This window comes from Neoarius graeffei, chromosome 19 (genome assembly GCF_027579695.1).
Source record: "Neoarius graeffei isolate fNeoGra1 chromosome 19, fNeoGra1.pri, whole genome shotgun sequence".
NCBI lineage: Eukaryota > Metazoa > Chordata > Actinopteri > Siluriformes > Ariidae > Neoarius > Neoarius graeffei.
In genome coordinates, this window is record NC_083587.1 from 32,605,847 (window position 1) to 32,621,206 (window position 15,360).

Below are 15,360 nucleotides of genomic sequence, written 5' to 3' on the forward strand. Positions count from 1 at the left end.
CAAGAAGGTCTGGGTTCGAGCCCCGTGAGGGCCTTTCTGTGCAGAGTTTGCATGCTCTCCCCGTGTCCGCATGAGTTTCCTCCGGGTGCTCCGGTTTCCCCCACAGTCCAAAGACATGCAGGTTAGGTTAACTGGTGACTCTAAGGCTACATCCAAACGACAACGGCAACGAGATTAAAAAAATATATATATCGCGTCCACATGGGTAACGGATCAGTAAAATATCAGGTACATATGGCAACGCAACGCTTGTTGAAAACGATGCAATACACATGCCACACCTCTAGGTGCGCTGTAAGACGGTCCCATCGGGGACACCAGAATAATAGAAGAAGTAAGGACGCATGCGCATAAACTATTATGCGCGAGACTTCATATAAGCCACAGTCAGAAAACTCTGTTCGTAAAATTACGTTATAATGACCAAATACAATGAAAAGTATTTTTCCAGTCTCACCTGTGAAAGGTAATCCCATGTGATCTCGTTTGGACGGCAAACCTGTTGGTACAGTTAAACGCAGCACATGAATGAGGCATCTTTATTCTCCGCTTTGCCCCATCCAATATGGCGGTGAGGATGACGTATGATTCTACGCGGAAGGCGGCGTATTTGATGGTCCGGAATAAACTGAATGCTACACGTTGATGGATTAATTTGTTCTTCTACGCCCTTTTTGAGGAATGTATTGTAGGACTTAAACCAACATCTGAAGATGTGAGATCGCTCCTTTTTTTTTCCCTATTTTTGCTGGCGGGATTGACTCTGCCCTAAGGGCTATTCTCTCTCTCTCTCTCTCTCTCTCTCTCTCTCTCTCTCTCTCTCACTTTGCACCATTACACAATAAATATTCACAGTGAAAATATTTTGTAAGCGTGTTTCATGAACCAAGTTATAGGATTTGTTGACAACTCGCATCGAATTCGTTACACTTCTACCCGGCGTGAAGCACATGTGGTTGTGACGTCATCGTAAACAAATCCGTTCTACTCATCCAGACGACTTCGCAACGGCGCCGTTGCCAGATCTTTCCACTCTGGAACCCGTTCTCAAAAGATTTCGTTTTGGGGCACCCAAAACGCCAGTGCCGTGTGGACGCCAGGCCGAAACGATAAACAATTTTATCAGATTCACCTGAATCCATTGCCGTGTGGACAGGTCCTAAATTGACCGTAGGTGTGAATGTGAGTGTGAATGGTTGTCTGTGTCTGTGTGTCAGCCCTGTGATGACCTGGCGACTTGTCCAGGGTGTACCCCGCCTTTCGCCTGTAGTCAGATGGGATAGGCTCCAGCTTGCCTGCGACCCTGTAGAAGTAATTCACCCAATTCATGTGAAAACCCTCTTCTTTTTTTTTAATGAATTGTGTTTCTTAAACAAGAGTCCAGCATTCCACACTGTTGTAAGAAATGAAAAGTTTTGTGCTAATTCAACATGCTGTCCTTTCAATGTACCTAAGGATAAGCTGTACACTGATATATTATATTTTTCCCCTGTAAAAAAAAAAATCAGTCCTTGAAATTGGACTTGAAATATCTCATATTAAAATGATGTCACCTGATGTCCTCCACAGGGGGGGAAAAACTTTTTGAAGTGATGATATTCTTTATTAATGAATAGCATCATAATTAGGTATTTAATATTGACCTTAAATAACATTCCATAGTTTTTTGAGAGTCTTTACAGCCCAAAACACACATTTCAGTATGATATTGTGGTTATATCAAGCTGTCAGACAGTGGAGCTGGATTTAAGTGCTTCGAGCTTGAGCGAATATCATGCAAGAAATATCCAGTTCAAGTTCACTATCATGCATAAAAGAAACATGCCACCATTTGTGCACAAGTCTTGCATAATTTTGCATGAATAGTGCTTATATCAGGAGTAATGTTTAAGGCCTGGGGGTAGTGGACAATTTCAGTATTAAATCCTTACTGATATACAGAACTCAACTCTGAATACGGCAAACATCAGGTGATATAACGTTACCATGTGTATGAAATATAAATGGGTGGCATCAGAAGAGTCTGAAAAACTGAACACAGTGAATGAAGAGGATGTTCAGGGCTGGGTTTCCCGAAAGCCTCTTAAGGCCAAGAGTGTCTTTAATTACCTCCCAAGATCCATTGTCAAGCTAATGTGGTTTTCTCGAACAACATCATAGCCAAAGTAGTCCTTTAGGCCCTGTCCACACGGCAACGGATTCAGGTGAATCTGATAAAATTGTTGATCGTTTCGGCCTGGCGTCCACACGGCACCGGCGTTTTGGGTGCCCCAAAACGAAATCTTTTGAGAACGGGTTCCAGAGTGGAAAGATCTGGCAATGGCGCCGTTGCGAAGTCGTCTGGATGAGTAGAACGGATTTGTTTACGATGACGTCACAACCACATGTGCTTCACGCCGGGTAGAAGTGTAACGAACTCGATGCGAGTTGTCAACAAATCCTATAACTTGGTTCATGAAACGCGCTTACAAAATATTTTCACTGTGAATATTTATTGTGTAATGGTGCAAAGTGAGAGAGAGAGAGAGAGAGAGAGAGAGAGAGAGAGAATAGCCCTTAGGGCAGAGTCAATCCCGCCAGCAAAAATAGGGGAAAAAAAAGGAGCGATCTCACCTCTTCAGATGTTGCTTTAAGTCCTACAATACATTCCTCAAAAAGGGTGTAGAAGAACAAATTAATCCATCAACGTGTAGCATTCAATTTATTCTGGACCATTAAAGACGCCGCCTTCCGCGTAGAATCATACGTCATCCTCGCTGCCATATTGGATGGGTCAAAGCGGAGAATAAAGATGCCTCATTCATGTGCTGCGTTTAACTGTACCAACAGGTTTGCCATCCAAACGAGATCACATGGGATTACCTTTCACAGGTGAGACTGGAAAAATACTTTTCACTGTATTTGGTCATTATAATGTAATTTTACGAACAGATTTTCCTGACTTTGTGGCTAATATGAAGTCTTGCGCATAATAGTTTATGCGCATGCGTCCTTACTTCTTCTATTATTCTGGTGTCTCCGATGGGACCGTCTTACAGCGCCCCTAGAGGTGTGGCATGTGTATTGCATCGTTTTCAACAAGCGTTGCGTTGCCATATGTACCTGATATTTTACTGATCCGTTGCCCATGTGGATGCGATATTTTTTTTTTTAAATCTCGTTGCCGTTGTCGTGTGGATGTAGCTAGTTTGCTCTGAATTTACGAGGGACCTGGACCACTCGTTCAAAACAAAGAGCATCTCCATTCAGCCGAATACACAGAATGTGCATCCACCTCCAAGGGAATCTGACAGTCAATGGGGGAAACTGGTGTTGAATCTTCTGCCAGGATTCAATTATTTTTCTTGCATATTGCAAGTACATAGAGTTAATTATGAAATAAATATACACAAAACATTATGAATAAATTTCAATATGTTATGGAATTTATTTTAAACACTTTATATTTCATTGTGAAGGTTCTCAGTCATCCAGGTCATTGTAAACCGTAGGTGCTAAAGAAGGCAACTGGACTTGCTTGAAATTCTTGAAGACATTTCATCTCTCATCCAAAAGGCTTCTTCAGTTTTGTCTGACTAGTGGGGAGTTCCAGGTATTTATCCTCTAGTGGACCAAAAGTAACCCGAAAGAGAGTTGTTGAGGTCACATGGCTCATTGACCATCTCAGTCATCCTGTAGGTGTTAGGGTCACTGGAGGCTGAGTGTGAACAGTGTTAGCAGCCTAGACAGTCGTTAGGGTGATCCATGGGTCGTTGTCTCTCTCTGCCATCATGTGAGTCATTGAAGTCTGCTGATTCTTGGTGTGGATGTGTATTCAGTTTTCTGGGAAGTGTGCCAAGGGCTGCATGAGGAGTAAAAGAAGCCATCTTCATCAACCTGGAATGACCATCACTGAACAGAGGAGGTGGTCTGAGGCCCTGTCCACACGGCAATGGATTCAGGTGACTCCGATACAATTGCTTATCGTTTAGGCCTGGCGTCCACATGGCACCGGTGTTTTGGGTGCCCAAAACGCAATCTTTTTGAGAACAGGTTCCAGAGTGGAAAGATCTGGCAACGTTGCCGTTGTGAAGTCGTCTGGATGAGTAGAACGGATTTGTTTATGATGACGTCACAACCACATGACTGTGAGTGCTTCATGCTGGGTAGAAGTGTAACGAATATCACCAGGATATCACCAGGAAAAAGCCTTACAGAGCACTAGTGAGAGTGAAACACGAGCTTGGATATTATTATTATTATTATTATTATTATTATTATTATGTTCAGTGTTAGTTCACAGTAGTAATGCAAGAAGCAAAATAGTGACAGTAATAGTGAAGCAAAAACATGCAATTGTACAAACACTGCAGCTCTACAGCAAAATATTCATTTATAAAATGGTCTGATTCTTAACACCAGTAGTGCCAATGATCTTGTCATTGTGATGCGATGCGAGTTGTCAATAAATCCTATAACTTGGTTCATGAAACGCGCTTACAAAATATTTTCACTGTGAATATTTATTGTGTAATGGTGCAAAGTGAGAGAGAGAGAGAGAGAGAGAGAGACTCTGCCCTTAGGGCAGAGTCAATCCCGCCAGCAAAAATAGGGAAAAAAAGGAGCGATCTCACCTCTTCAGATGTTGGTTTAAGTCCGACAATACATTCCTCAAAAAGGGCATAGAGGAGCAAATTAATCCATCAACGTGTAGCATTCAATTTATTCCGGACCATTAAAGATGCCGCCTTCCGCGTAGAATCATATGTCATCCTCGCCGCCATATTGGATAGGTCAAAGCGGAGAATAAAGATTCATGCGCTGCCTTTAACTGTACCAACAGGTTTACCGTCCAAACGAGATCACATGGGATTACCTTACACAGGTGAGAAACAACAAATTAATCCATCAACATGTAGTATTCAATTTATTCCGGACCATTAAAGACGCCGCCTTCCGCGTAGAATCATACGTCATCCTCGCCGCCATATTGGATAGGTCAAAGCGGAGAATAAAGATTAGCTGCGTTTAACTGTACCAACAGGTTTGCCGTCCAAACGAGATCACATGGGATTACCTTTCACAGGTGAGACTGGAAAAATACTTTTCATTGTATTTGGTCATTATAATGTAATTTTACGAACAGATTTTCCTGACTTTGTGGCTAATATGAAGTCTCGCGCATAATAGTTTATGCGCATGCGTCCTTACTTCTTCTATTGTTCTGGTGTCTCCGAAGGGACCGTCTTACAGCGCCCCTAGAGGTGTGGCATGTGTATTGCATCATTTTCAGCAAGCGTTGCGTTGCCATATGGACCTGATATTTTACTGATCGTTGCCCATTTGGACGCGATATATTTTTAAATAACATCTCATTGCCGTTGTCGTGTGGATGTAGCCTGAGACACCACTTATCAGCCACCTACAATGCAGTCCTTGGCACACTTCCCAGAAAACTGAATACACATCCACGCCAAGACTCAGGCTACATCCACACGACAACGGCAACGAGATGTTATTTAAAAATATATTGCGTCCAAATGGGCAACGATCGGTAAAATATTGCGTAAAATAACGCAACGCTTGCTGAAAACGATGCAATACACATGCCACACCTCTAGGGGCGCTGTAAGACGGTCCCTTCGGAGACACCAGAACAATAGAAGAAGTAAGGACGCATGCGCATAAACTATTATGCGCGAGACTTCATATTAGCCACAAAGTCAGAAAAATCTGTTCGTAAAATTACATTATAATGACCAAATACAATGAAAAGTATTTTTCCAGTCTCACCTGTGAAAGGTAATCCCATGTGATCTCGTTTGGACGGCAAACCTGTTGGTACAGTTAAACGCAGCTAATCTTTATTCTCCGCTTTGACCTATCCAATATGGCGGCGAGGATGACGTATGATTCTACGCGGAAGGCGGCATCTTTAATGGTCCGGAATAAATTGAATGATACACGTTGATGGATTAATTTGTTGTTTCTCACCTGTGAAAGGTAATCCCATGTGATCTCGTTTGGACGGCAAACCTGTTGGTACAGTTAAACGCAGCTAATCTTTATTCTCCGCTTTGACCTATCCAATATGGCGGCGAGGATGACGTATGATTCTACGCGGAAGGCGGCATCTTTAATGGTCCGGAATAAATTGAATGCTACACGTTGATGGATTAATTTGTTGTTTCTCACCTGTGAAAGGTAATCCCATGTGATCTCGTTTGGACGGCAAACCTGTTGGTACAGTTAAACGCAGCTAATCTTTATTCTCTGCTTTGACCTATCCAATATGGCGGCGAGGATGACGTATGATTCTACGCGGAAGGCGGCGTCTTTAATGGTCCGGAATAAATTGAATGCTACACTTTGATGGATTAATTTGCTCTTCTACGCCCTTTTTGAGGAATGTATTGTCGGACTTAAAGCAACATCTGAAGAGGTGAGATCGCTCCTTTTTTTCCCTATTTTTGCTGGCGGGATTGACTCTGCCCTAAGGGCAGAGTCTCTCTCTCTCTCTCTCTCTCTCTCTCTCACTTTGCACCATTACACAATAAATATTCACAGTGAAAATATTTTGTAAGCGCGTTTCATGAACCAAGTTATAGGATTTGTTGACAACTCACATCGAGTTCGTTACACTTCTACCCGACATGAAGCACTCACAGTCATGTGGTTGTGACGTCATCGTAAACAAATCCGTTTTACTCATCCAGACGACTTCACAACGGCAACGTTGCCAGATCTTTCCACTCTGGAACCCGTTCTCAAAAAGATTGCGTTTTGGGCACCCAAAACGCCGGTGCCGTGTGGACGCCAGGCCTAAACGATAAGCAATTGTATCGGAGTCACCTGAATCCGTTGCCGTGTGGACAGGGCCTCAGCTGACTTCAATAACTCACATGATGGCAGAGAGAGCCAATGACCCACAGATCACCCTAACAACTCTCTAGGCTGCTAACACCATTCACACCTGGCCTTCAGTGACCCTAACACCTACAGTATGACTGAGAGGGTCTCAACGACCCATGTGACCTCAACAACTCTCCTTCGGGTTGCTTTTGGTCCACTCGACCAAAATACCTATGGACCCTTTTCACGTGACGTCACGACAAACACGCCCGCCATTTTGGACATCTACTACCAGTAGTTTACCACAGCCAACACTGAGGAACGGCAGCAAAGAAAGTTTTTACTTTCAGCAAGACTTCCATCATGCCACTATATTGTTGTGCACCTGGATGTAGTAACCATCAACAAACAAGGCAAGGTTTATCATTTTATCGGATCCCGACGGAGAAGATGGATAGCGGCCATTAACAGATTGGCAGCCCTCGGCATACCAACGCTTGTGTAGTGACCACTTTGTTGGAGGTAAGATGAATAAAATTAGCCAGAAAAGGCATTACATTGCTGTTAACATTCTGTGGCGGCGAGTGTGTAACCAAATAGGCTAAAATAACCCATTGTAACCTCTTTGTTCTTCTGTAGTAGCTATTGTTGACTAGCTAATGTCAACAACATCATAGCTGGTATGTTACTGTAGCAATGTTTACGTTCAGTCATTTGGATGACTGTTAAAACCTTTCAGTCTCAAGTTTTTCCTTTACTGTATTTACTAGTTTACTGTAATTATGATCCGGCAGCTATTTACACCGGATCCAGTGTAAATAGCTGCCGGAGCCAACGTCTGAGGTTCCGGAGCGCGTTCCGGCTTGCTCCCTCTCAAATTAAGCAGCGCGCTCCGGCTTGCTCCGGAGCAAGCCGGAGCGCGCTGCTTAATTTGAGGGGGAGCAAGCCAGAGCGCGCTGCTTAATTTGAGGGGGAGCAAGCCGGAGCGCGCTCCGGAACCTCGGACGGAGCACTCCTGGAGCAAGCCGGAGCGCGCTCCGGAACCTCGGACGTTGGCGTGTATGTGTATGGCGATGGGTTTTTAACGACATAGGTATACAGATCATGTGGGCCGAAGTCAGGTAAAGACGAGGGCTTCGTGTACTTCCGTACGTCAGTGAACAATCCTGGTGGAAGCAGGTAAACGTCGTTCTCTAAGCCTGCTAAGCTCAATTTTTGCAAATACCTCTCCCTCTGCTCGCCCTGTAAATGCCCTACGTCGCTGGATAGTGAAGGTGTTTTCTGCATCTCGCTCCTTTTTCTTTAATGTTTTTCGTTTGTCGCCTTCCTCACATTCAAACTGATTCGAGCCGAAGTCCACTACATGTCCAAAATGGCGCTCGCATTTACGAAGGTCACGTGACTGAAAAGGGTCTATACCTGGAACTCCCCACTAGTCAGACAGAACTGAAGAAGCCTTTTGGATGAAAGGTGAAACGTCTTCAAGAATTTCAAGCAAGTCCACTTGCCTTCTTTAGCATCTACCGTTTATATTTCATTGTTTTTTGGTAAAAAAAAAAAAACAGAATGACGTGACCTCATCGACTGGATTTAGTAACTACCAATGCCTATATTGAGAATGCACATTGCAAAGAAGCTCTTTGTAATATTGCTCTTCAGACTCCTTCTGACAAGTGAGTTTGGGAAAATCACGCACAAAGACAACATTCATTGCTTTAAAGCATCTCTCAACTTGCTCTTCAGCCCTAAAAGGCAACGTTATCGGGAAACCTACCCCAGATTTGCAAGGTTCACAAAGAATTCTCAAGTTCCTTAGTTTAATAGAGAATTATTTTCTTTTTGCTTTTGCTCTCTTGATTATAGAGCGACCCTTGATAACACCATCTTCATGGTTTTGATCATTAGCTGATCTACCAGTATTGGATTAGCCCTAATAAACATGCTTTGCAGCACGCGTAACCTGGACGTCCTTCCAAGCTCACGCATTGCATTCACAACCTGCTAAAAATGGGCTCCATTTTGAATAATTGTATTATTTCTTGACAATGAATCATTCTGATTAAATTATTGAGACTTTTCAACTGTTCTAATCAAAGGTTATTAGAGATAAGTCAGGACTATTGGCATAATAAAAGTACAGTGTAAAGGGTAAGGTGTAACCCAAGGGTTACTATGTTCCATCAGCGGCACATGCCTTTAATTATTCCCTCGTTTTCTATGAAGGTCAGGGCAGTGACATTTGCTTTTGGCAGACCAACCAAATTAGCCTCCTCTTTTCAAGTAGTTTGAGCTTTCCACGTCAAACTGTCATGTCCAGATGGAAGCAGAACAGAGAGGTCAGTTGCTTCAGCCACTGTTCTCTCAGTGCCGGATTTTATCTGATTCCCATTAAAAGATAATTGGAAAAATAAATTAGAGTCCAAACTCATGGCATATGCCTTAGCCCTTAGAAAGGGGTTTAATAAATTTATATTTTATGGCAAATTGATTTCGTTCCCCACTCCTCCTCATTGGCTGAACCAAAGGGAGCTCTTGTGTTTAAAAGGAAATTAAAGCATCTCTGATACAAACAGGCTGTTTGAATCAGGTGTGATCATACATGATGATTAATATTGAAAAGTGCCTCCTATGAGATAATTGGATGAGTGCACTTCTTTGAGCCATTTCTCATTTTAACCTTTATGTTCATTTTGATTAATGAGGATGTCTATTACCTTGGTGAGAGATTAATAAAAATGCCTTACTGCTAATATGAATGACACAGCACTACAAAGGTTAATTCTTCTGTTCAGATCAAAAATGTGCTTTGGTCAATTTTTCGCATTAAAAAAGACATCTATGTTAAAGAGATGTTATTCAGCTTAAGTTGACCAAGAGAGAAAAGATCATTACATTAATGGCATTTTAACAGACGCTCTTATTGAGAGCGACATACAACATACCCAGAGCAGCCTGGGGAGCAATTGGGGGTTAGGTGCCGTGCTCAAGGGCACTTCAGCTATTCCTGCTGGTCCAGGGAATCAACCCAGCAACCTTTTTGTCCCAAAGCTGCTTCTCTAACCATTAGGCCATCCCTTACAAAAAAAGAAGTTTATTCAAGTGTGCTTCTAGTATACTTCTTTTAAACTAATATTAAGAGAGTATGCTTTCAGGTGGGGTTTACATTAGACCGTATCAGCGGCTCATCAGATTAACGTTTTTAAAACGATTAGTGTGCACACAGCAACACCAATACACGATTTGCGTGCACACAGCAACGCCAATACACGGCTCCGCTCGGCTCCGCAGGCATCCTGCGCTCCAAATCACTCTGCCCTGAACAGCGAGTGCCCTCTGGAGGGTGCGCACTCCGGCCCTGCGCAGCTCACAGAGCACGCGAGTGGAGCGCACAAGCAGTGATTTGGGACTGAGCCGCTGTGTGTGTGATCTCAGTGCATGTCGGGCATGCGCGTCACTTACCACTTGCAAGTGGAAGGATGGCAAGCCTAAAGACAATCATAACTACACAATGGGCAGTATTTGCATCAGTATTTGCAGTATTTTCATACTTTTATACTCTTTAATGAAAGGTGATACAAGGCGGAAGTCCGCGCCGTTTTTCAGCAGTCGCGTCACATGACCAACGCCAGCAAATCAGGAAGGTGGATGTCACAGTGACGTTGTCCAATGACGACGCCAGCTAGAGCTCAGCACAGCGTATCCGCGTATTCTCAATGTTTACACAGCACCGGACCAGACACGATCTGGATTGAATACGTGGACCCTGACGGATTCCCGTTTCCCGGCGTTTCCAGGCGTTTTAATGTAAACGGACAGTGCATCCGCGAAGAAAACGAGACAGATACGGTCTAATGTAAACTTGGCCTCAGTTTACTTTTTATTTACTTAAAGATATACTTAATAAAGTTATGCATACTGTAAGTATACTTGGCTTAAACTGAAAAGTATATAGAAAAGTCTAAGTATATTAAGCTTATACTTAAACTTTTGATCAAGATATACTTAACAAAAGTGTAATAAAGTATTAAAATATTTGTGCCTTATGTTTAAGTGTACTTGCCCTGTAGTTGTGCTTCAGCATTGTTGACTCTTAGGTATGTCTGTGGTTCCATATAAGTTTTTTTTTTTTAATTTCTCCTGAGTGGGATAATAAAATTTATTTATTTATTTATTTTTTCTTTAGAACTTGGGTGTCCATTTCAGTTGTCATTGCCATGTTTTTATACTTTGGCATTTAATACAATGTTGCTTTAAATTTTGATTTTAAAGAAAATGAATATGTTCTTAATCCTGAGTATCTGTTGTTATTTTGTGAATTCTTACCTTTATAAGTTCATTGTACCTTAAGGTACAAAACACGTAAGTTGTCTACTGGTAGTGTGTATGAGGTAAGGGTTAGGGATAGAAAACTAATAGTATACCTAGAAGGGTAATTGCAGTATACTTCAAAACTAAAAAGTGGACTAGATGTATATAACCAGTAACTAATAGGATATTTCCAATATGCTATAAAGTATACTTTTATAAACTAAAAAGTGGACTAGAAATGTGTAACGAGTAAACCAATAGTACATTTCCAGTATACTACAAAGTATACTTTAGTAAACTAAAAAAGTGGACTGGAAGTATAAAACAAGTAAACTCATAGTATATTTCCAGTATACTATGAAGTATGCTTTTATAAACTAAAGAGTGGACTACAAGTATAGAACTAGTAAACTATTAGTATATAAGTTTACTTGTGGTATACTTGCAGTACAAAATAAAAAATACTAGTTGTATACTCAAAGTTTACTTCTCTTAGACTTAAAGTATACTTTTTATAAACTAAAAGTGGGCCAATTTAGTCCCAAGAAGTATTAGATTAGTTTACTTACAAGTATACTGTAAGTACATTGATATCAGTATACTTGGTACACAAAAGTATACTTAAGGAAATATACTTTAGCTTTACTTAAGTATATTTAATAAAATGAACTTGAAGTATACTTCTTTTTGATAAGGGATGGCTTTCCCCAGATGAGCATTTGGAAGTGTGAAGTAGAAAGGTAGTTTCAGAGGTGTCCACTTCTACTCTCTCGACTTTCTTACTTCCAACCCCACATGTGTACACACACACACACACACACACACACACACGATATCAGGAAGATCCTTGAGCATGAGAAGGGACTTTGACACTCTGGATTAGTATTAACTGTAACTATATAGGCACACACTTTGCACAGTGCTACGCTCGTAACTATTTTCTGCACTTTCTTGTTAGCTCCAGTAATTATAAATAAATAAATAAATAAATGGCAATTCAGAGATTGGGAGTTCGACAATGCCACACAGTCACTAGACCTGTGACGCAGCATGTGCAGCAGTTTGAAAGTGTCTGGCTATATGTGTCTTGTCACATGGTTTTAAGATACTGAGAAAAAGATTTGCCCATGAAAAAAATTAAAAATAAACACAAATGTTTCAACATCTTATTGCAACATAATGGTGTATGTATAGGAGGTGGAATCAAAAAAGTTCCAAGACTTTTCCTGTTGTAAAAGAACAGACCATGACATGGTCATGCGCGTGGAGCAGGACAGAGCAGTAACTTTTGTATAACAGTATACCACGTGAGATCATACTGTCAACATTGGGACCTGTGTAAAATGCATTTTTGTGACAATGTGCATGTGTGATTTTTCTCTGAACCGCAACCTTGAGAAGAAAGCAAGCATTGAATTCTGTGTCAAACTCAGAAAATCTGCAACAGAGGCCTTTGAAATGCTTCACAAGCACAACCCTCAAAAATATCCAAGAAATCGAGCACATTGTGCATCAGAATCATTGGATCACCCTGACTTCTGCCCATCTTAAAGCTGAATGCACTCAAAACATCTCACCTAGCTCAGTGCTTCATTGCAGGTTTTTTGAAGCATTTCAAGGATCTTTGTTGCTGATTTTCTGAGTGTGATACAGATTTTGGTGTTTGTTCTGTGCAAAATTGTACATGTGCACATGCATGCTGTCATACAAACGTGTTTTACTGGGAAATATGCTTCTCGTGTTTTTCATATGAACTACATCCAGGACATTGAGTAACACATTTTCCAATATCTTCACTCATGAGGATATCGATGACCTCACTTCCAGTGTTTTCCCGCTGACTTGACGCACATTGTCAAAATGGTGAACCAGTTCAAAATTAAAATCCTTTTGATTAATTTGCGTATTTTTTGTGGATGTGCTGATATAATAAAAATAATGTTTCATGGTGGCATGAAGATATGAAGTTTATCTTCTTGTGTTGAAAAATATTTCACTCATTTGCTGCACTCACTCATGAAATATGTTCACCACTTGAAGATAAACTTCATATCTTTGTGCCAGTGTTATAGTTGAGTCACTAAACCTCGAGTCCAAGCCCAGTCTCAAGTTCCCAGTGTTCAAGTCCAAGTCATTAAAGAAAATTTCGAGTCGAGTCCAAGTTGAGTCCACTATTGATCCAAGTCGAGTCCAAGAACAAGACTCCATTTGACAGTGGCTGTTGCTGCCTTAATGTGAAACCGTCTCTGCTACTGTGTTGGACTAACGTTACTGCTTGACTGCCCCATTTTAGTTAATAGGCTGCAGATGAAAAGCTTGTTCATCGTTCAGCAAGCCCCGCCCACTATCAACAGGGCAAATAACATGAGAGAGGGTTAACACTAGCTAGTTCATCAGTCTAGCAAGCAAGCCCTGCTATCAACAGAGCAATGAACATAGCGTGCCACTTCCTTCTCTGGGTGGAGTCTTACCAAATGACGAATGAATTTCAAGGTTGTCCCCATCATCTCCTCAACAGTTCTTCTACATATGGAACACATAGCAGTGCATTTTTTCCCACTGCATGAGAAGTCTGTATAAGCAAAGCGGACGATTTTGGGGGCTTCTCTCCAGGTGTTTTAGCGCCATTAATGTTAGTTTGTTTCTTAACATGACGTACGGTATGAACAGGTGGATGTGCATTCTCTTTATCAGGGAGTGCGAAGTATTCTGTCAGAGATGGTTGGAAGACGGATGTAAGTGCAGAAGGTGTGTTTATTAATACAAGTAAAGACAGGTAAACAATGCAGAACGGCAGGCAAAATCGTAAAACGGTGAAACAGGCAATAGGTTGAGTGAGGCACAAACAGGCTATCGTAGACTCAGCAGAATCAAAGACGAGAAACAGGAAAGCAAACAAGGACTCAATGTGTCAGCAACGCAACTCAATACTGCGCAAAGTAAGTGTGCTTTCACAGTCTTTATATAGGCGCACTGATTGCGCCTTAATCCTGTGCAAGTGCGAGTCGTTTACGGCACGTGTGCTGTCCGGAGCGAGCCCGAGAGTCTATCTGATGCACACACCAAGATGCACAGGTGTGACACTCTTGCACGAAATTAGTACAAAAATTAATGTAATCTTATGCCAAACTATTATGGCATGTTACAAAAAATAAAGAAAAAATCTAAGTCCTCGTCTTCAGTTTACAAGTCTGAAAGCAGTTAACGTACGAGTCCGAGTCATCAGGGCTGAAGTCCAAGTCAAGTCATGAGTCCTTAAAATTAGAGCATGAGTCAGACTCAAGTCCAAGTTCTGGACTCGAATACTACCAGCCTGCTTCGTGCCACCATGTAATATTGTGTGTGTGGGTAGTAAATAAAATTTGTGTAACTTTAACTCATTTTTGGCCAGACATGAAGTATTGGTGGATTGGATCCATTTAGGCTACTGTATATTTCATTTTGGCCAAATTGGTCCTTTAATGATCGCCATTGTTTTTCTTCACTGTTAAACCCAGAGCCCAACTTTGTGTCCTCCTATGACATTGGAAACTTCACGTACTTCTTTTTCCGGGAGAATGCGGTGGAGCACGACTGTGGGAGGACTGTATTTTCTCGTGCGGCACGTGTGTGTAAGAACGACATTGGTGGCCGGTTCTTATTGGAGGACACCTGGACCACATTCATGAAGGCAAGACTGAATTGCTCAAGGCCCGGAGAAATCCCATTCACCTATAACGAGCTGCAAGGAACCTTCTTCCTACCAGAGCTTGAGCTGCTGTATGGCATCTTCACCACTAATGTGTGAGTGCACGCTGCTTTAATCTGATCATTACTTCATTAAAAAAAAGGTCTTGTTTCACTGCCAAAAACTAGCTTGTATCAGTGACCATGTCTGTTGGAATTAATTTAAAGCAAAAGGAGTGATGTGAAAATGTAGAGGAGGTTACTGGAATCAATATCACATATTTGGGGCATACATGTTTCTTGGAATTTCAAACAAAAATGCTTCAAAGAGGAAAAAATTGCTTTGTCTTAGTTAAAACTAAGTAAAAATTGCAAATTAGGTTTTCATAAATGATTAAACAAATCTCTTTCTTGATTATGCATTCAGACTTTTGTACTACTGAATAAGCATGACATAAATGATACTACCTGTATTAATAGATATAGTCGAAAGGTAAATAGACAACAAAGAATGAATGCATTTCATTACCCTGGAATTGAAAAGATTAAAAAAAA

General features: G+C 41.4%; 1 protein-coding gene across 1 annotated transcript in view; it reads left to right on the top strand.

Annotated features, from left to right (window-relative positions):
* Nucleotides 1-15,360, top strand: part of sema5a (sema domain, seven thrombospondin repeats (type 1 and type 1-like), transmembrane domain (TM) and short cytoplasmic domain, (semaphorin) 5A) — a 535,180-nt gene that overhangs the window by 295,202 nt on the left and 224,618 nt on the right. The window contains exon 8 of the mRNA XM_060899996.1: nt 14,637-14,922. Coding sequence (XP_060755979.1) covers nt 14,637-14,922 — 286 coding nt within the window. The remainder of the gene's footprint in view (nt 1-14,636; nt 14,923-15,360) is intronic.